This window comes from Mustela putorius, unplaced genomic scaffold (genome assembly GCF_011764305.1).
Source record: "Mustela putorius furo isolate JIRA1106 unplaced genomic scaffold, ASM1176430v1.1 tig00003983_pilon_pilon_pilon, whole genome shotgun sequence".
Taxonomy (NCBI): domain Eukaryota; kingdom Metazoa; phylum Chordata; class Mammalia; order Carnivora; family Mustelidae; genus Mustela; species Mustela putorius.
In genome coordinates, this window is record NW_025422123.1 from 13,850,455 (window position 1) to 13,872,438 (window position 21,984).

The following is a 21,984-nucleotide window of genomic DNA, read 5'->3' on the forward strand; positions in this document are numbered from 1 at the left end:
AGGAAAATCCTATCATTGTCCTAGATTTCTACCAGGAGGTAAATTTTAGACCGCAGTACAGAAAGGGTGAACCTCAGCAGAATGTTGTCAGTTTTGTTGAGGAGTTAAAGATTTGAGTTCAAGGAAGCCTAGGTAGTTAGAGACGTGGCACTCCTTACTATGGGGGGGAGGGTGCAGAGAGAGAGAGAGAGGTACAGGGCAAGAGGAAGTGCTTCAACAATGTGGTTAGGGGGGTTCTTTAAGTGTTTGGGTAGTCTGTGAATACATAGAGTGAAACCCCATGAGCTAAGACACAAACAGTTGGTGAAGAAAAATAGATCACTGGGATTAACATGAGTATTCCCAGTGGTTACACAAGATCAAGAATTGTTTGAATTCTCTCCATCTGGTCTTGAGAGACTTCATTGAATACATGGGCAGTTCAGTGAAAGGGTGAAGTGAGGGCAGATTGGTGTTTGAGTGGAAGCTGTTTTAGTTCTACCCTGAGAAAGCTTCACACTGATATGCAGGTTATTTACCTGTTTGCCAGAAAAAAATCAGCACTCTTTTTTTTTTTTTTAAAGATTTTTTAAAATTTACTTGAGATAAAGAAAAAGAGAAAGAGGGGGGAGGGGGAGGGGCAGAAGCAGACTACCCACTGAGCAGGGAGCCTGATGTGGGGCTTAATTCAGGGACTCCAGGATCATGACCTGAACTGAAGGCAGACGCTTAACTGACTGAGCCACCCAGGTGCCCCCCAAATCAGTACTCGTTAATGCAGGTTTTCTCACTCTTGTCCTTAGTGATTTTGGGGCAGGATATTGGGGTTTTGTCCAGTACATGTAGAATATTTATAAACATCTCTGATCTAAACCTGCTAGATACCAGCTGTGCTCTTCAGTTGTAATAACCAAAATTGTCTTCAGATATTCCCACATATTCCTTTGTGGGGAGGGGATAAAAAGCAACCTAGGTTGAGAATCACTTTTGTTTTTTTTTTTAATTAAAATATTTTTTAAAATTTTCTTGGGGGTTAGGGCCAAAGGGAGAGGGAGAGAGAGAATCTGAAGCAGGCTCCATGCTCAGCACAGAGCCTGACGCAGGCTCAACCCCATGATCCTGAGATCATGACCTGAGCTAAGATCAAGAGTAGGACGTTTAACTGACTGGGCTACCCAGGCGCCCCAAGAATCACTGGGTTTTAGAGGATTATAAGATCTAGCCCTCAACAACATTAAATAAAACTGAATTACTAGCTGTATATCAAGAAGTAGCAAAATGTGACCCAGAATTTGGAAGAAAAATTAATTGATAGAAAGTGAACCAGAAATGATACAATTAGCAACAAAGTTGTTAAACATAACTATAATAAAAATGCTCAGTATGCTTAAGAATGTAATGGAAAATATGAATGTAATGAGGAGTGACACAGAAGATATAAAAAAAAGAAGCAAGTGGAACTAACTGCTAGAGATGAAAAACACAATATCTGAAGTGAATTGCTTCTTGTGGAATTTCAACAATAGACTAGAGAATGAAGAAAAGATAATTGAAACTTAAATAAGTAGCAGTAGACTTCATCCAAAATGAAGCCCTAATAGAATAGACTGTGGAAATCTTGGGATAATTTTAAATAGTCTAACATGTATAGCTTGAGTTACAAAAAAAGAGTAGAGAAAAGGTGGTCAGGAAAAATATCTGAAGAAAGAATATTAAAATATATCTAGATTTGATGTAAACTATAAATCCAAAAATTCAAGAAGCACAGCCCCCGCCATACATTACCCCCTCTGACATACCACACAGGGCTTGCAACAGTACATCATAATTAAGTGCTGAAAATAAACAATATAGTGGAACATCTTAGGAGTTAGAGGGAAAAGTACAGTAAAGTGGAAAATCTTAGGAGTTAGAGGGAGAAGGTACTTCAGGTAGAGAAGAATGAAGGAAAAAAACACGTTATCATCAGAAACTAAGTATGGTAGAAGATAATGGAATGATATCTTTGAAATGCTGCTGAAAGAAGAGAAGTTAATTCAGAATTCTATTATCCAAAATAAAGATGGGGTAAAAAAAAAAAAGTTTTCAGACAAACAATAATAGAGAATTCATTGCTAGGAGACCTGCCGCACTCTAAAGAATTAAAGTTCTCTAGGAAAACAATGATACTAGGTGGAAACTTAAATTTATATAAGTGGAATAAAGGACAGAAATATGGGTAAAATGTGGATAAGTATAAAGCACTCTTTTCCATTTTTAAATTTCTTTAAAAGATAATTGACTTTAAAATAATGTATTATCGGAAACATAGCTCCTGTATAAGTGAAATGAATAACAACAGTATCTGTAAACACAGAAGAGAGGAAGTGAAATGTACCTATTATAAGGCCATTATATATGAAGAGGTATAATCTTATTTGAATGTAGATTTTGGCAAGTTAAAGATGCATATTATAAGCCTAGAGCAACCCCTAAGAAAATAAAACAGATGAATTGCTAATAATAATAAAATGAAATTCTAAAAAAATACTTTATAAAAAGAGAGACATCAAACACAAAAATCAACTCAAAATGCATTAAAGTCTTAAGCAAATACCTGAAATCATAAAACTCCTAGAAGAAAACCCAGGTGGTAAGCTCCTTGACATTGGTCTTGGAGATGACTTTTTGGACCTGACTTCAGAAGCAAAGGCAACAAAAGCAAAAGTAAACAAATGGGACTATATCAAACTAAAAACCTTTTCCACAGAAGGAAACCGATCAACATTATGAAAAAGTAGCCCACGGAATGGGAGAAAAATACTTGCAAATCAGCTATCCTTTAAGGGGTTAATATCCATAATATATTACAGAACTCATCCAACTTAAAAAACATGATTAAAAAATGGGCAGAGGATCTGAATAGGTATTTTTTCAAAGATGACATGCAGGTGACCAATATAGACATTAAAAGTTGCTCAGCATCGCTAATATTCAGAGAAATGCAAACCAAAACCAAAGCAAGCTATCACCTCACACCTGTTGGTGGAATGGCTGTTTCAAAAAGACAGGAAGTGTTTGTGAGGATGTGGAGAAAAGGGAACCCTCTTGTACTGTTGGTAGGAATGTAAACTGGTGCAGCTACTAATGAAGATAGTATGGAGGTTCCTCAAAAATTAGAACTACTTTGTGATCCAGACATTCCACTTTGGGTCATTTACCTAAAGAAGAGGAATACACTAACTTGAAAAGATATCTGCACCCTTTTGTTCATGGCAGCATTGTTTTCATAATGGATAAAAATGTGTTTTATATATGCACAATGGAATATTTTTCAGCCATGGAATAGAAGAAAAACCTTGCCATTTGCATCAACATGGATGGGCCTTGAGGACATTATGATAAGTGAAATAAGTCAAACAGAGTAAGACAAATACTGTATGAACTCACTTAGATATGGAATCTAAAAACAAAACTGAGCTTAGGGATACAGAGAACACATTGATGGTTACCAGAAGTGAAGGGTATAGGATGGATGGAATGGATGAAGGTGGTCAGAAGGCACAAACTTCCAGTTATATATATAAGTTCTGGGGGTGTAATGTACAGCATAGTAACTATAGTTAATAAAAATGGTGTTGTATATTTGAAAAGTCCTAGGAGAGTAGATCTTGAAAGTTCTCATCTTAAAACAATTTTTGTAACTCTGTATGATGATAGATGTTAATTAGACTGACTGTGGTGATCATTTCACAGTATATACACATAAGGAATCATTATTTGTACAGCTGAAACTAATAAAATGTTATATGTCAATTATATCTCATTAAAAAAAGAAAAAGAAACAGCAGAGCCCACCATCTTTATATGCACATTCTGAGGAAAGGCCATGTGAAGGCACTGTGAGAAGGCAGCCATTCGTAAGCCATGAAGAGAGGTCTCACCACAACTCAAAATGCTGGCACTCTGACCTTGGGCTTCTAGCCTACAGAACTGAAAAAATAAATGTCTCCTGTTAAAGCCAAAGAAAAAAGAAGAGAAAATGGAACAAAGATCAACTGGGCAAATAGAAAACAAATAGCAAGATCGTGGATTTAAGCCACATCAGTGATTACATTAAATGGTCTAGGGGTGCCTGGGTGTCTCAGATGTACGTTTGATCTCAGCTCAGATCTTGATCTCAAGGTTGTGAGTTGAAGCCCCATACTGGGCTCCACTCTGGGCATGGAGCCTGTTTAAAAAAATAAAATTAAAAAAAAAAATTAAATGGTCTAAAAACTTTAATTGAAAGGCCAGTTGACTGGATAATATACTGCCTACTAGAAACTAGAAACTTGCTCAGAATACTAAGATACAGGTTAAAAGAAAGAGCGTATTCTGTGCAAAGCATAAGCAATCTAGAATGCTTACATTAATAATACATTGAAATAGGGATAAAAAGAAACATTTCATAATGATGGAATCAATTCATAAAAATTATATAACAGTTATAAATATGTATAACCTAATACCAGAACTACAAAACACATGAGACAGAAACTGCCAGAACTGAAAGAAACAGACAAATCCATGCGTAGATTTGAATGTTTCTCTCATTAATTGATAGAACCAGTAGACAAAAAAATTAGTGAAGATACAGAAGAGTCAAATGATTAAATAAGTTGATCTGGTTGATGTTTTGAAATAGTTAAACCAGGAACAGTAAAATACAGATACTTTTGAAAAGTACATGGTATAGTTACCAATAGAAGCTAATGTTTGGGCATCAGACAAGTCTCAGAAGTTTAAAAGATTTGAAGTCCTTGACAGCAGTTTTTATGACCGCTAGTGGAAATATTTCAGTCATGGATAATTGGGAAATTCTCAGTTACTTGGAAATTAAGCAATATTTATAAATAACCTGTGGATCAAAGAAGAAATTTTGAGGAAATTAAACTGGTTTTCAATGAAACAAAAAAAAGAACAATAAAAATTTGTGGAATGCAAGTAAAACAGCACCTATAGAGAAATTTAATTGCTTTCATTGCTAATACTAGAAATGAAAAAAGTCAATAATCAGAAGTTTTTATTTGAAATGAGTAAAAGAAGAAATTAAACCTGAAATAATTAGAAGTCAGGAAATGAGAGCAAAAAACTAAGAAATAAAGAACAAACCAAGTTTCAAGAAAATCAACAAGTTCAACAGTTGACTTTTTTAAAAAGTATAAAATTTAACATAAAATACTGCTGAATTCTATTAAGGATTTAATTTTACACAAAGTTTTTCAGATTTCTTAGGTTTGTATGACTTTGATATAGAAATATGATTAAATCATGAAAAAATGAATTGTAAACCATATCTCATGAGCATGAGCACAAAAATCAAAACAAAGCATTAGGACGTCAAGCCCAGCAAAATATGCAAAGGTTATACATTATGATTAATGGGATTTATCCCATTCATTCAAAAGTAAAATATGTAAAGGTTATGTATTATAATTAATGGTATTATCCCATATAGTCAAAAGTTAATATACTATATTAAACCATTTAAAAGATGGCCATCTCAATTTCAGTAAAAAAGCTCCGTAATAGCAAAAGTAGGAAACTATAAATTGGACAAAGCTCATCTATGAAAAACCTGCAGCTTACATTCTTAATACTAGATAAATAGTGATATATCTGTACAGTGGAATACCAGTCATCAATAAAAAGGAATGAAGTAGGAGTGCATGGAACAGCATGGATATATTTTATACATTCTGCCTAGCAAAAGAAGCAGACACGAGATGTATGTGCTGTTTATGATTAAATTTACTTGAAACTCTAAAAAAGATACCTGTAGTGACAGAAGGAAAATCAGGGTTTCTTGAAGCTTGAATTTAGGAAGGATTGATGAGGGTGGTGTATGAGTGTCCATTTGGGGTGACAGAAGTTTTCTAGATCTTGATGTGGTTTCCTGGTGCATACATTTGTCAAAAATTATTGGAATATCCATTCAAAATTGGTTCATTTTATTGTGTGTAAACATTCTAATAAACTGATTTAAAATATATTACAAAAAATATGTGGCTTAGGCGAATAATGAAAGTGGTTAGAATAGATCGCTGTACTTGTTAGCATTACATTTAAGTTAATAAAATTGTTTCCTTTAGTTCTTAAATGTTTCAGATGTGTGAGTGGAGGCTTTTCTTTATTTGAACCATTATTATTAATAATTTAATGATTATTATCATTAGTAATCTTATTAAAATGTTTGATTCTGTGATCATCTAGGATTCAGTTCAACTGTTGGCTTTGTTACTTATTACATTCATGACTTTGGAAAAGTTTTTTTTCCTAGTATCTCTTTACCCAGTTATTTTCAAAATGGGGAATGATAGTTCTTAATGTTAAGCCTATGAGTGATTATGTAAATTAGTATAATTCATGTACAGTGCTTAGCAAGTGCCTGGCATAGATTAAGCCCTGAATAAATGTAAATACCATTTTTATTAATTACCTTGTTATTCTTACTGTTAAACTTCAACAGACTCCTTTAGTTCAGTGAACTGATAGTCCTGTGTTTTTCCCACCCCTCAACCCCATTCTGAAATGTGTCTGAAATTTTCTTGGATGATATTCTCTAGAACTTTTTAGATTATAAGGCCTTTTGAGAATCTGATAAGAGATATGCTTCTTATACCCAGAAAAATAAGTTGAAAAAATACCCGTACAGTTTTCCATGGATCGTTCATAAACTCCTTAAAGCCTATAAATAAGATCCTTTGCTATTGAGCAAGATTGTAGAAACAAATTTCTTACTTATTATATAATGTTAAACTTGCTTAAAAATTTTTTTAATTATAATTTAAATTTTTATTGGTTCAAATTTAGGCTTACTCATCTATGAGTTGAAGTGATCTTAAACTTTTAAGAATAAAAATGGACTTTTTAAAATAAAAATTTGCTAATATTACTAGTTACTATATTTGGAAACTCCCATACTTTGATCAAATTGAATCTTCTATAACTTAGAAAATAATTAGTTTTTGTCTGTAATGTTTTATTCTTATATTCTGCATGTTTGACCAAGAGCTGTGAATTTTGACATGCTTTTGTTAAGGACCTTGTATAATATGACTTCTTGGATTTCTTAATTAGCATTTTACTAACTAAATATTCCTAAAATTGTTATCATTTTAAACAATATCCAGAAAAATCAGGTTAAGTGAATTTTACATTTTTGGATATTTTAGTGCTCCATCATTTAATTTTTTTATTTTTATTTTACTGTTTTTAATTAGGAGGTATAGAATGTAAGCAGTATGAAAGGGGAATGCCAAGATCTTTGTGATTCTACATTCTTCAAAAACAAATTATTCTTTCAGAAACTGTTTTGACTGGGACTACCTCACCTTTACCGTCTCCTGGGAATGGGAATGAAACTGCTCCTGGATCAGTTACACAGCCAAAGAAAATTCGAGGAATTGGATTTGGAGATATTTTTAAAGAAGGCTCTGTGAAACTTAGGACAAGAACATCTGGTAGTGAACTAGAAGAGAAGAAAACAGAAAAGGTAGTAATGATGAACTTCACTTAGGTTAACTGCACTCATTCGCTCATTAAGTATGTTTTAAAATGTAAAAGTCAGTTTGCAACTCTGTTGTATTTCCTTTTATTTTATTTTTTTTAAAAGATTTTATTTATTTATTTGACAGAGAGAGATCACAAGTAGGCAGAAAGGCAGAGAGAGGAAGAGAAGCAGGCCCCCAGCTGAGCAGAGAGCCCGATGCAGGACTCGATCCTAGTACACTGAGATCATGACCTGAGCCGAAGGCAGCGGCTTAACCCACTGAGCCACCCAGGCACCCATGTTATATTTCCTTTTTGAGATCACTTATGATTGGTTATGAATGAGAAGACTGAAAAACTGCAACTTTATAGTGATTGATGTTTAGGTTTTTATAAAATGAGAATGTTTACTGATAAATTTAACACAGCTTTTCTTAGTGGAAACTTCAGAGTTTTTGGTTATCATAGGTAGAAATAGAAAAGACAGGTTTTTTTGTTTTGTTTCACCATTTATTTATTTATTTATTTAGATTAAAAAAAAAAAATAGATCACAAGCAGACAGAGAGGCAGGCAGAGAGAGAGAAGGGGAAGCAGGCTCCCCGTTGAGCAGAGAGCCCCATTCGGGGCTCAATCTCAGGACCCTGAGACCATGACCTGAGCCAAAGGCAGAGGTTTTAACCCACTGAGCCACCCAGGTGCCCTAAAGTGAATATCTTAAAAGATAAACAGAACACACACTGATAGTAGTTGGTATATTTAGACTTTTAACTAATGATAGCTAAGGTCAAATGTAATGTTATTTCTGGGGAGAGAAGTGAAGGAAAACATTAGTATGAAGGACTTACTTTAGTCAATACAAGGTAATATTTTCTACTAAACCATAGTTAAAGACCTTGTAACATTAGCTAGGTAATTTCATTCATATAGCAGCAATGAAGTATAAAGACTTTCTTTTCTTCCCTATGTCATCATAAAGAAGTTTTAGTGCTGTTGCTTAAGAGCCACTTTCTGGAGTCAGATTTTCTGTGTTCAAATCTGGGCTTCACTACTAAATTACTGTTATTGTGGGCAGGTTACTTAACTGCTTCCTAATCTATAAAAGGAGCACATAATAGTGTGTACTTTATGCAGATTGTTTTGAGGATTAAGTTATAATGTATGCAAAGTATTTTTCTCAGGGATTGGTATTCAGTACATTTTCAGATATTATTTTTTTTTTTTAAGATTTTATTCATTTATTTGTCAGAGAGAGTGAGAGAGACCACACAAGCAGGCAGAGCAGGCTGAGGGAGAAGCAGGTTCCCTGCTAAGCAGGGAGCCCACCATGGGGGTCTGTCGATCCTAGGACCCTGGGATAAACTGTGGGATCATGACCTGAACTAAACCTGACACCTAACCGACTGAACCATCCAGGCATCCTAAGTGCTATTATTTTTATTGATTTAAGAGGTTTAAAAGTAAATTACAGCAACATATTCTGGGTAACCAAGAATGTCTATTAACCTTAAGACAGGGAATTTTAAAAATGTGACGTTCTGCGCCATCATTTAGGTAGCTTTTATCATCTTTTTTCATTGCAGAGTTTTCATTCACATTACTAACTTGGCTATAGGTATCATTAGGGAAAGCTAGCTAATGCAAATGGAAATTTTGCTTAAGAATATTATCTTATTGGGAGGGAGACAAACCATAAGTGACTCTTAATCTCACAAAACAAATTGAGGGTTGCTGAGGGGAGGGGGGTTGGGAGAAGGGGGGTGGAGTTGTGGACATTGGGGAGGGTGTGTGCTTTGGTGAGTGCTGTGAAGTGTGTAAACCTGGCGATTCAGAGGCCTGTACCCCTGGGGATAAAAATATATTATATGTTTATAAAAAATAAAAAATTAAAAAAAAAAGAATATTATCTTAATTCTCACCTAAAATAGTTGATACCATCCTTTTCTGTTGCAGCCCTTAGTTATACAGTCAGTAGGATCCAAAGCACAGAGTGTGGACATAACAAAAACAGACATAGAAAGTAAAACTAAAGGTAAGTATTTGAGTAATATTTGCATATTGGGAATGAAGCATGCTCATATACATTATTAGAGTTTTTGAAGATGTTTGTTAACTCTGTACTACTTGATCAGAGTATTAAATTCTATGAGATGGAAGTACTACAGGGTCAGAGGTTTTACTGTGTGTGCTTTGTTCACCCATGAATCCCCCTGCAGTTAGAACTGTGCTTAGAAACATGGTAGGCATTTAGTAACTATTTGAGTGCATGGATTAATGAAATTGTTACTTAATCCGATGTATAGTATTGGCCAAAATTATTCATCTGTCTTTAATAACTTCTAGTGTACATGTTTTTACACAAAGTAGAGAATTATTGTTGAAAGAATCAATTTATTCAAACTACATTGTTCACATTCTTTATTTTAGCAAAGGAATATTGTAGAACATTATTTGCTTATGAAGGTACTAATGAAGATGAGCTCTCTTTTAAAGAGGGAGAGATAATCTACTTAATAAGTAAGGTAAGATCGTTCTCAGTTTTTCAGTGCATTAATTTATTCATTCTTACATTCCTTCTCCTTATATTCCTCCTCCTCTAGAGGAGCTGGAACTTTGTCTTATTTCTGTGTCCTGATATGGCACATAGTGTTGCCTAATAATTGATTTATTGGGGATTATTTTTACCATCATGTATGTTTTTTCTCTAACCTCAACTCCTCCGGGTTTCTGTTCTCACTTCCTAGTTCACCTCATTAAACCCCCCCCCAATGTTTGTTGTTTATAATGTAAAAAGAAAAAGAAGAAAAATAAGGAAACAATTTTAATTGCATCAATATGAAAATGTTTATAAAACCATACAATGGAAAGTGATGCAACTATTTCAAAGTATGAGGTAGTTTTATAACTTGGGATAAATTATAGCAAAAGAAAAAGAAAATCCAGGAGTTTCTGGGTCTGGGCAAGATCCCGTAACTATTTGTAATAGAAGAAAACTATAAATATTTTGGTTTTGTTATAACCATATAGAATAATTTCTGAAAAATATCCCATTGTTTTAAATTGACTTTGTTATCAGATAGTTCAGTGAATATAATTTTTAATATCCATACAGTTTTGGATCGATAACTACTCAGTTTCTCATGGGGGTAGGTATTTGGTAAGAATTGTAGAATATCTTGAAATTTCTAAGGCAAATGAATAATGTCTTTGTTTTTGGTATATAAAGTATTAAGTAAATTAAGTAAGACATGTTTAGAAAATCATATTCTCTCTCCACCCTCCTCTCCCATTTTCCTTTTTCCTTTCTCCTTATAAACTGAATTTTAAAATTATTTGACTTATTTAAAAAAAATGAAACCCAATTTTATAACTACTGCTGGAAGTAATATGTGGGTAATATTTGCTTTTAGGAGGACTTTATGATCTGTTTAGCCCTTTTCTTCCCTTGTAAAAATAATGGAATTGAATATTTTCATGTTTTGTTATAAACTTTTTTTCTTATTTAAAGATAGCCCCAGTTATTTTAATTATTCCTTATTTTGCATTATAGGAGACTGGAGAAGCTGGCTGGTGGAAGGGTGAACTTAATGGTAAAGAAGGAGTATTTCCAGATAATTTTGCTATTCAGATAAACGAACTGGATAAAGACTTTCCAGTAAGCTCTTTTTTTTTTTTTTTAAACAACGATGATAATAGTTTAATGAATCTTTTTTGCCAGTATTTCTTTAAAAACAGGTGTTTTATATTGTTACTGAATAACTTTATGAGGGGTTTCCAGTTTATATATTGAGGTAAAATCGATTTGAACTGTAGTAAAATAAAATAATATTTAAGTTCTGTGTTTTACTTCTGTGTTCTATTCCCCACTGACTGTATTGAAAAGTAACCTTAGACTTTGTTACTTTATTATAATTAAAAGAAAAAGTCTCTCATTGTAGCTATTAGACAAATTAACACTTGTCCTGGAAGAAATTATACTTTAATTTTTTTGAAAATCTTATTTTTAGCTACTCTTAATCTTACAGGATTACTCTTGTTAATGCATTTTTGGGAGGGTAAGAAGCAGTCTTTGCTTTCTTACCGGATATTAAGTGATGCTGAGTTATTCATTCGTGATCTTCTGCTTTTCTGCAACTTGATCTCTTTTTTCCCCATAGAACAGTGGACCTCACTGAAGATTGATTGGTTGATTGACTGAAGTGTAATTGACATACAGTATCCTATTGGTTTTAAGTGTTACAGATCATAGTGATTAGATATTTTTATACATGACAAAATGGTCCCTATGAGAAGTCTAATTATCACATCACCAAAGTTATAATATTATTGACTGTGTTCTCTATGCTGTACATCACAGCCCCATGACTGACTTATTATAATTGGAAGTTTGTATCTCTTCCTCCCTTCCATCTTATTTCACCCACTCCCTAGCTCCTTCCTCTTTATGGTAACCAACACTCTGTTTCCTATGTCTGTGAATCTGTTTCTGTTTTGTTTGTTCATTTGTTTTGTTTTTTAGAGGTCACAATAAATGAAATCATATGGTATTGTCTTTATCTGTTTGACTTATATCACTTAGCATAATATCCCCTGGGTCCATCTATGGATTTCATTCTTTCTTTAGCTGAGTAATAATCCACTGTGTATGTATATATCACATGTATATGTATGTTGTCCTGTAGTAGTGAACAGTTTTACTTCTTCCTTCCAAATTTGGATGCCTTTCATTTTTTTTTTCTTGCCTAACTGCTGTGGCCAAGACTTCCAATACTGTGTTGAAGAAAAGTGGTGAGAGTGGGCATCCTTATCTTGTTTCCTGATCCTAGAGGAAGAGCTTTTAGCTTTTTACCATTGAGTGTGATGTTAACTTTGGGTTTGTCATGTGTGGACTTTATCATGTTGAAGTACATTCCTTCTGTACCCACTTTGTTGAGAGGTTTTATAAATGGATGTTGGATTTTTTAAATGGTCTTTCTGTGTATATTGAGATGACCGTAGGATTTTTATCCTTCATTTTGTTAAAATGGTGTATTACATTGGTCCATTTTAAGATGTTGAATCATTATGAAATAAATCCTAAATGATTATGATGTATGATCCTTTTGATGTGTTGTTCAGTTAAATTTGCTAATACTTTGTTAAAGATTTTTCCATCTGTGTTCACCAGGGATATTGCCTGTAATTTTTTTTTTTTTTCTGTGATGTCTGACAGATTTTGATATCAGGGTAATGCTGGCCTCATAAAATGAATTTGGAAGCATTTCTTTCTCTTTAGTGTTTTTAAATAATTTGAGGATATTTACTAACTCTTCTTTAAATGTTTGGTAGAATTCACCTATGAAGCTATCTGGCCCTGCACTTTTAAATTACTGATTGAATTGTATTATTTGTAATTGGTCTGTTAACATTTTCTTTTTCTTTGTAATCAAGTCTTAGAACCCAGAGGAAATGGATAAATTCTTAGAAGAGTGGAATTTAACCATAAATGGAATTTATCCATATCTGGGTTTTTCAATTTGCTGGCATATAATTGTTTATAGTAATCTCTTGTGATCCTTAATATTTCTGTATTGTCACCTGTAACTTCTCCTGTTTCATTTATTCTATATTTATTTGGGTCCTATATATTTTTCTGGGTCCTCTCTCTTTTTTTCTTGATGATTTTTGACTGGAGGTTTATTGATTTTGCTTATCTTTTCAGTAGTTAGCTTTTAGTTTCATTGATCTTGTCTTTTGTTTTTTAATCTCTGTTTTATTTCTGCTCTGATCTTTGTTTTTCTGTTAACTGTGGTTTTTTTTTTTTCCCCCTTCTAATTCTTCTTGGTATAAATTGAGATTGTTTCTTTGGGAATTTTATTATTTCTTGAGGTAGGCTTGCTTGTATTACTCTAAACTTGCCTGTTAGAATTTTGCAGTGTTCAATATGTTTGGAAAGTTGTTTCTATTGTTTTTATTTTCATTTGTCTCAACATATTTTTAGATGTTCTCTTTGACTTCTTTGTTGACCCATTGATTGTTTAGTAGCATTGTTTAGTCTTCCTGTGTTTGTTTTAGTCTTCTGGAATTTTCTGAGATTTGTGGCCTAACACTTTTCCATGTGCGCTCGAAAAAAGTGTATTCTCTAGTTTTTTGGACAAAATAGTGCACATGTATTTATTAAGTTCAACTGGTGTAATGTGTTGTTTAAGGCTAGCATTTTCCTTATTAATATTCTGACTGGATGATGTAAATGGTTTATTAAAGTCACCTACAATTATTGTGTTATATTCAATTTTGTGTCTGTTAATATTTGCTTTATATATAACTTTGCTGCTTCTGTGTTGGCGGCATAAATATTTTTGAATGTTATGGCTTTGTCTTGGATTGACACCTTTATTATGTGATACCCTTTGTCTTTTCTTACAATCTTTATTTAAAGTCTATTTTGTCTGATGAGTATTGCTACATAAGCTTTCTTTTTGTTTCCATTTGCATGAGATAATCTTTTTCCATACCTTCACTTTCAGTCTGTATGTCTTTAGTTCTGAAGTGAGTCTTTGTAGGTAGCATTTTGATGGATCTTGGTTTTCTGTTTATCCATTCGTCCAGTCTGTGTCTTTTGGCTGGAATATTCAGTTCATTTACATTTAAAGTAATTATTTATAGGTATGGACTTATTGCCATTTTAATTGTTTCCTGTTTGTTTTTGTAGCTTTTCTCTGTTTATTTCTTTTCTTGGTCTCTTCCTTGTAGTTTGATAGTTCTTTAGTGTTACATTTGGGCTCCTTTTTTTAAAACTAATTAATTAATCAATTAATTAATTTTAAGCATAACAGTATTCATTATTTTTGCACCATACCCAGTGCTCCATGCAATACGTGCCCTCCTTAATACTCACCACCTGGTTCCCCCAACCTCCCACCCCCACCCCCCGCCACTTCAGACCCCTCAGATTGTTTTTCAGAATCCATAGTCTCTCATGGTTCACCTCCCCTTCCAATTTCCCCCAACTCCCTTCTCCTCTGTAACTCTCCATGTCCTCCATGCTATTTGTTATGCTCCACAAATAAGTGAAACCATATGATAATTGACTCTCTCAGCTTGACTTATTTCACTCAGTATAATCTCTTCCAGTCCTGTACATGTTGCTACAAAAGTTGGGTATTCATCCTTTCTGGTGGAGACATAATACTCCATAGTGTATATGGACTCTTTTATTATTTATTTTGTGTGTGTGTGTGTGTTTCTTCTGTAGAGGTTTCTGTATATTGACCTATGTATATGGCGGTCTATTTTAAGCTAATAGTTCCTTAAAGTCAGATGTATTTCTAGCACTAAACCTTTATCTCACATCTGATCCATGTTTTTTGTTTTGTTGTTTAACTTTACATCTTTTTGTGTATCCCTTAACTATTCATTGTAGTTACAGTAAAATTTACTGTTTTTGTTTTTTAACTTTTATACTGTTTAAATGGCTGATTTACTGCCTTTAATTATATATGTATTTCTTTCAGTGAGATTTTTTTTTCCTTGTATTTTATTTGGAGTTATAGTCTTTTTTTTTCCTACTTAAAGAAGTCCCTTTTTTCTTATAAGACCTTTTTAGTGGCGATGAACTTCATTAGTTTTTGATTAACTGGAAAACTCTCTCTCCTTCAGTTGTGGGTGGATTTGCCTCATAGAGTGTTCTTGGTTATGAGTTTTGCCTTTCAGGTCTTTAAATGTATACTGTCACTCCCTTCTTGCCCACAAAAAGTTTCTGTTGTAAAAGCAGCGGATATTTTAGGGGGGTTCCCTTATATGTTGCTGTTTTTCTTTTGCTACCTTTGAGATTTTTCTCTTTAACTCTTGTCATTTTAATTACAATATATCTTTGTGTGACTCTTTTTGATTTCATCTTGTTTGGAACTCTCTTTGCTTCCTATACATGGATGTCTTTCCTTCACTAGGTTAAGAATGTTTGTAACCATTATTTCTTCACTTAGATTTTCTCTTTTTTTCCTTCTGAGACCCCTATAATGTGAATGTTAGTATACTTGATATCATTTCTGAGGTCCTTGAAACTACTTTTTTTTTTTAAAGATTTTATTTATTTATTTGACAGAGAGATCACAGGTAGGTAGAGAGGCTGGCAGAGAAAGAGAGAGAGAAGCAGGCTCCCCGCTGAGCAGAGAGCCCAATGCGGGACTCGATCCCAGGAGCCCGAGATCATGACCCGAGCCGAAGGCAGTGGCTTAACCCACTGAGCCACCCAGGCACCCCTCCTTGAAACTATTCTTATTTTTAAAAAATTCTTTTCTCTTTTGCTATTCTGGCTGGGTGATTTCCAATATTCTGTCTTCCATTAGGGTGATCCATTCTTCTTTATCCTCTAATCTCTTGATGAACTCTGGTATATTTTTAGTTCAGTTACTGAAATTTTCAGTTCTGTGACTTTTTTCTTTTTGAATGTGAGCCCATGTGAGCAGGGGTAGGAGGGGCAGAGGAAGAGAAAGAATCTCAAGCAGGCTTTATGTCCAGTATGGAGCCTGACACAGGGCTCAGTCTCATGACCCTGAGATCACAACCTGAGCCCAGCTCAAGAATTGGATGCTTAACTGAGTGTGGCACCCCTATTTTTGGTACTTTCTTATATTTCCTACTTCTTTGTTAAGGTTTCTTTCTGTATTCCTTCATTGATCTTTCAAGTTCAGTGAACATCTCTGTGACTATTCCTTTGCACTGTTTTTATCAAGTAAACTGTTTAATCTCTTAGGGTTTTTTCCCTGAGGTTTTATATTGTTCTCTTGTTTTCGACATCTTTCTCCTTAAGTTGTTTGTCTTTCTGTGTTTGTGTCTATAAATTTGGTAAATTACCTGTTGGTCTTGAGGGAGTAGCCTTGTATAGGAATTTCCCCTTTGTTGATTGTGTGTACTAGGAGGATTTGGCTGGGGAGCTGGAGCTAGAGTGGATATGGGCCAGGGGTTCCCTGGGACTTGGTGCAGCAGGGCACTTTGGCAGGATGGCTGGGGCTAGAGTTGGCCTGGGCTCCTTGGTGGATGACTTGAGCAAGTGTGGACATGAGAGGGATTCCAGTGTACTCTGTGCCAGGGTCACGCTGGAGGGAGAGCTTGAGCTGTTGGCTGCAGGCCTGTGGTATCCTGGAGCTTCTCGGGCCACCTTCTTGTGATGGCTAAAGCTGAGGCTGGCACAGGGCAGTGGATTGTCTTGGTTGGACAGCTGAAATTGTTCTGGGTTTGGGGCCCCAGACTTTCTCGGCAGTCCTAGGAGGCCAACTTGAGTACTTGGACTCTTCTCATCAGTACTGTCAAGTATGGATGTGGGGAACATAAACAGTGGTGCTTGCCGGCATCTTTGACCCTGGAAAGAGTTCTGGCAGTTCCTTCATTTGGGAGAGGCTCTAGAGTTAGTAAGTGGATTTCCCGCACTTGCAGTCTAGTTGCCCTTTAAATTGCTGTTTTGTTTCTGTGCCCTAGGGCAGGTGAGTCTGCTTGGGACCCTCAGGGATATCCCTCCCTACCGCAGGTTTTTGTATCTGGGATGTGGTTTATGTTGTTACCTTGTCTGCCACTGTTCTCTGTGTGGTTTCTCTATTGTTTGCTGTGTAGAAGCTATTCAGTCCACCCTCATTTTTTCTAGAGGAATGGCCCTATATGTAGGTGTAGATTTATTGTGTCCATGGGAGGAGGTCACTTCAGAGTCTTCCTATGCCACCATCTTGGACTGCCTCCTCCTTGCTACTTCTCCAATTGAGTCAGAGAGCAGAGACCCAGGACAAGACAGTCTACCATATTTTATTTAAGCCAATCTAGAAATTCCTACCTTTGCGGTCTTTATTTAGTTAAGTAAATTATTAGAGGTTGCTCTATGGGTTAATGCTGTCTGAGGCCCTTCTTTTGTTAGATTTCATTCAGTATTTATTCAGCCTTTCATGGTGCTTTATTCTTTTTTTTTTTTTTTAATTTTTAAAGATTTTATTTGTATTTATTTATTTGACACAGAGACAGAGAGATCACAGGTAGGCAGAGAGGCAGGCAGAGAGAGAGGGAGAAGCAGGCTCCCTGCTGAGCAGAGAGCCCAATGCATGGCTCTATTCCAGGACCCTGAGCCGAAGGCAGAGGCTTTAACCCACTGAGCCACCCAGGTGCCCCCAGGGTGCTTTATTCTTATGCCTAATGAACAAATTATTGGGCAGGGGGGAGTTATTCCGTGTTTATATAGCATTGACTCACAGTTATTTTTAATTTGGTCAAACCAAATTTACATGCTTAGGAATATTTGAAGTTTAAGTCTTAAAAATAAATGAATGGTGGGATGCCTGGGTGGCTTAGTCAGTTAAGCATCTGACTCTTGATTTTAGCTCAGGTGATTGTCTCAGGATTGTAGGATCCAGCCCCGTGTGTGGCTCCCCATTCTGCTTAACATTCTCTCCCTCCTTTCCTGCTTTCCCCCCGACCTGAGTGGGAATCAGAAGTTGGACACTTGACTGACTGAGCCACCCAGGTGCCCCATAGACCTTTGATTTAAATCTTCTCTTTGAGAGTTCTGAAGAGTCAAGGGTATAAGCTAGATACATTTATTAGCTATTCTTTTTTTTTTTTTTTTAAACCAGTTTCTCTTCCTTTCCCTGCCACCTCTCCTTTCCCATAATACTCAATTGTTAAAGAGAGGTAAAATTGTGCCTAGGAGTCTTAAAGTAAAGGAGGCAGTCATGAATATTTTTGATTACCATTAAGGTATTTTGGGGTTTACCAAACTCACTGGTGAGTTTTGACATATTGGAATTTTGATCAAGAAGACATTTGCTCTAACAGATTAATTTTTTTTCAGTGACCTGTTATTAAGATCTTTTTGTTTTATAATTTTTGGCAGGGATGGGATAAGGACAGATAATATTAATGATCAGAATTTATTTTAAGTATAAATATGTAACATGTAAGTGTTCATGTATCTTCACTGTTGTTATTTTAATAGAAACCAAAGAAACCACCACCACCTGCTAAAGGTCCAGGTATGTAAGAAGCATATTATTCAGTTTGCTATTTTTTATATTTTCAAGTTATAAAATGGCAAAATTGGGTTTTAAGTATAAACCACTTACATTAGCAAAAATCATATATCCTGATATACAAACTAGAAATATATAAAAAGTAAGTGTTCATATATATTAGTATCAGTATTTTTAAAGTATAAACTGTATAAAATAGGATCTTAAGTATAATTTGGATACTTTCATTATAACATCATTTCTAATTAAGAAAATTGACAGAGTTTAGATAGAATACTTAATATATTGATCTGGCCAATTAGTTATTCTGCCTTTTCATATTAAATCCATTTGATAATGTCTTAATGTGTTGCTAAGGGTTAAGCAAACTAGAAGAGTTTATTTTCATTTTTTTAAGCAGAAGTATATTACAGTATTCTTTTTTTTATTTTTTTTTATTTTTTATAAACATATATTTTTATCCCCAGGTGTACAGGTCTGTGAATCACCAGGTTTACACACTTCACAGCACTCACCAAAGCACATTCTTAGAAGACTTTTCCAGAGTTACAGTTTTATAATCTGGCTCTTTGTCTATTTCTGTAAATTTTAGCCCCTAATTTCTGATTTTTTACAAATAAAGTACAATTATTTCTTGGAAGATTTGCTTTATTTTAAAATAATACAAGTCCTTACCTACTCCTGAGTTTTTGGCTTTGTATTTGCTGACCCAATCCCAGAACAAGTAAAGCACAAGTTAAAAATAATTTTTATAGAAGTTGGTGTTAGAGGATTTTTAGTCACCAGTCATACTTGGGATTTTTAAAATTTAAAGTTAAATAAATTAAAAAATTGTATTCACATTCACAGTAGTAACATTTCAAGTCTCCATACTCCATATTAGATAGTACAAAAATAGAATATTTCAATCATCATAGAGAGTTCTACTGGAGAGTGGTGTTGTAGATGATATGAACATCTTCAGTTGACAAAGAGGGATCTGAGACCACAAGGTAACAGCTGCAGGGTTGGATATTTAGCCTAGTGATTCTGGTATATTGTTCTCTCTGTTAAGCCATGTTTTTCTCTGATGTTATTTTGAAACTAACCTGTACTGTTTAGTAGTATAATTGTCTTTGTGCTTTGAAACTATTTATTTTAATATATTAACTTTGTTTTTTTCCTTAGCTCCAAAGCCCGAGTTAATAACTACAGACAAGAAGTATTTTCCTGTAAAGCCAGAAGAAAAAGGTGAGACTAATTATCCCACTTTCAGAAAAGTAATTCATTCTTTTGTGATCATTGAAATTAATAATATCTCTCCACACTAAATGATTTACATTGATTTTTAACAACCATTCAATATTTAACAATGTTTGGAGTTTTCTGGGAGGAAGAGTTTTGTTAAAATTGATAGGAAATAAAGATTTCATCCAAACTGATACCAATTTACACTCATTAAAAAGTTAAACCATTACTTCAGTAAAAATGTAGTGTTTCATTATATAGTTCATTATATAAGAAAACTAGATATTAAGTAGTTACATTTTAATTTTTTTTTGGAGTCCCAATTAAAATAAATTAACATTTGCTGTTCAGAAGCTTTTGATCTTGATAAAGTCCCAAAAGCTCATTTTCGCTTTTGTTTCCTTTGCCTTTGGAGACATGTCTTGGAAGAAGTTGATGTGGCTGATATCAAAGAGGTTACTGCCTATGTTCTCCTCTAGGATTCTGATGGATTCCGGTCTTATGTTGATGTCTTTTATCCATTTTGAGTTTATCTTTGTGTACGGTGTAAGATAATGGTCAAGTTTCATTCTTCTACATATAGCTGTCCAATTTTCCCAGCACCATTTATTGAAGAGACTCTTTTTTCCACTGTATATTTTTTCCTGCTTTGTCAAAGATTATTTGACCATAGAGTTGAGGGTCCATATGTGGGCTCTCTACTCTGTTCCACTGGTCTATGTGTCTGTTTTTATGCCAGTACCATGCTGTCTTGGTGATCACAGCTTTGTAATAAAGCTTGAAATCAGGTAACGTGATGCCCCCAGTTTTACTTTTGTTTTTCAACATTTCCTTCGCGATTCGGGGTCTTTTCTGATTCCATACAAATTTTTGGATTATTTGCTCCAGCTCTTTGAAAAATACTGGTGGAGGGGCGCCTGGGTGGCTCAGTGGGTTAAGCCGCTGCCTTCGGCTCAGGTCATGATCTCAGGGTCCTGGGATCGAGTCCCGCATCGGGCTCTCTGCTCAGCAGGGAGCCTGCTTCCTCCTCTCTCTCTCTCTGCCTGCCTCTCTGCCTACTTGTGATCTCTCTCTGTCGAATAAATAAATAAAATCTTAAAAAAAAAAAAAAAAAAGAAAAATACTGGTGGAATTTTGATCGGAATGGCATTAAAAGTATAGATTGCTCTAGGCAGTATAGACATTGTAACAATGCTTATTCTTCCCATCCAAGAGCAAAGGAAACAGTCAACAAAACAAAGAGTCAGCCCACGAAATGGAAGAAGATATTTGCAAATGACAGTACAGACAAAAGGTTGATATCCAGGATCTATAAAGAACTTCTCAAACTCAACACACACAAAACAGATAATCATATCGAAAACTGGGCAGAAGATATGAACAGACACTTCTCCGATGAAGACCTACAAATGGCTATCAGACACATGAAAAAATGTTCATCATCACTAGCCCTCAGGGAGATTCAAACCAAAACCACATTGAGATACCACCTTACACCAGTTAGAATGGCCGAAATTAGCAAGACATGAAACAACATGTGTTGGAGGGGATGTGGAGAAAGGGAAACCCTCTTACACTTTTAGTGGGAATGCAAGTTGGTGCAGCCACTTTGGAGAACAATGTGGAAATTCCTCAAGAAATTAAAAATAGAGCTTCCCTATAACCCTGCAATTGCACTCCCTGGTATTTACCCCATAGATACAGATGTAGTGAAAAGAAGGGCCGTCTGTACCCCAGTGTTTATAGCAGCAATGGCTACGGTCGCCAAACTGTAGAAAGAATCGAGATGCCCTTCAACGGATGAATGGATAAGGAAGATGTGGTCCATATACACTATGGAGTATTATGCCTCCATCAGAAAAGACGAAAACCCAACTTTTGTAGCAACATGGACGGGACTGGAAGAGATTATGTTGAGTGAAATAAGTCAAGCAGAGAGAGTCAGTTATCATATGGTTTCACTTATTTGTGGAGCATAACAAATATGGAGGACATGGGGAGATGGAGAGGAGAAGGGAGTTGAGGGAAATTGGAAGGGGAGGTGAACCATGAGAGACTATGGACCCTGAAAAACAACCTGAGGGTCTTGAAGGGCCGGGGGGTGGGAGGTTGGGGGAGCCAGGTGATGGGTATTATGGAGGGCACGTATTGCATGGAGCACTGGGTGTGGTGCAAAAACAATGAATACGGTTACGCTGAAAAGAAATTAAAAAATAATAAATTAATATTTCTTAGGTGAGTTCTAACTTTTAAAACATGGATGTGTTTTGTTATGTATTA

The 21,984-nt window shown here is 35.0% G+C and overlaps 1 protein-coding gene across 2 annotated transcripts in view; it reads left to right on the forward strand.

Moving 5' to 3' along the window:
• LOC101674167 (CD2 associated protein) overlaps positions 1 to 21,984 on the forward strand; it is a 134,940-nt gene that overhangs the window by 74,324 nt on the left and 38,632 nt on the right. For both annotated transcript variants that reach the window (XM_045071255.1, XM_045071254.1), the window contains exons 6-11: positions 7,308 to 7,495; positions 9,443 to 9,521; positions 9,917 to 10,011; positions 11,040 to 11,144; positions 18,444 to 18,480; positions 19,645 to 19,707. In XM_045071255.1, coding sequence (XP_044927190.1) covers positions 7,308 to 7,495; positions 9,443 to 9,521; positions 9,917 to 10,011; positions 11,040 to 11,144; positions 18,444 to 18,480; positions 19,645 to 19,707 — 567 coding nt within the window. The remainder of the gene's footprint in view (positions 1 to 7,307; positions 7,496 to 9,442; positions 9,522 to 9,916; positions 10,012 to 11,039; positions 11,145 to 18,443; positions 18,481 to 19,644; positions 19,708 to 21,984) is intronic.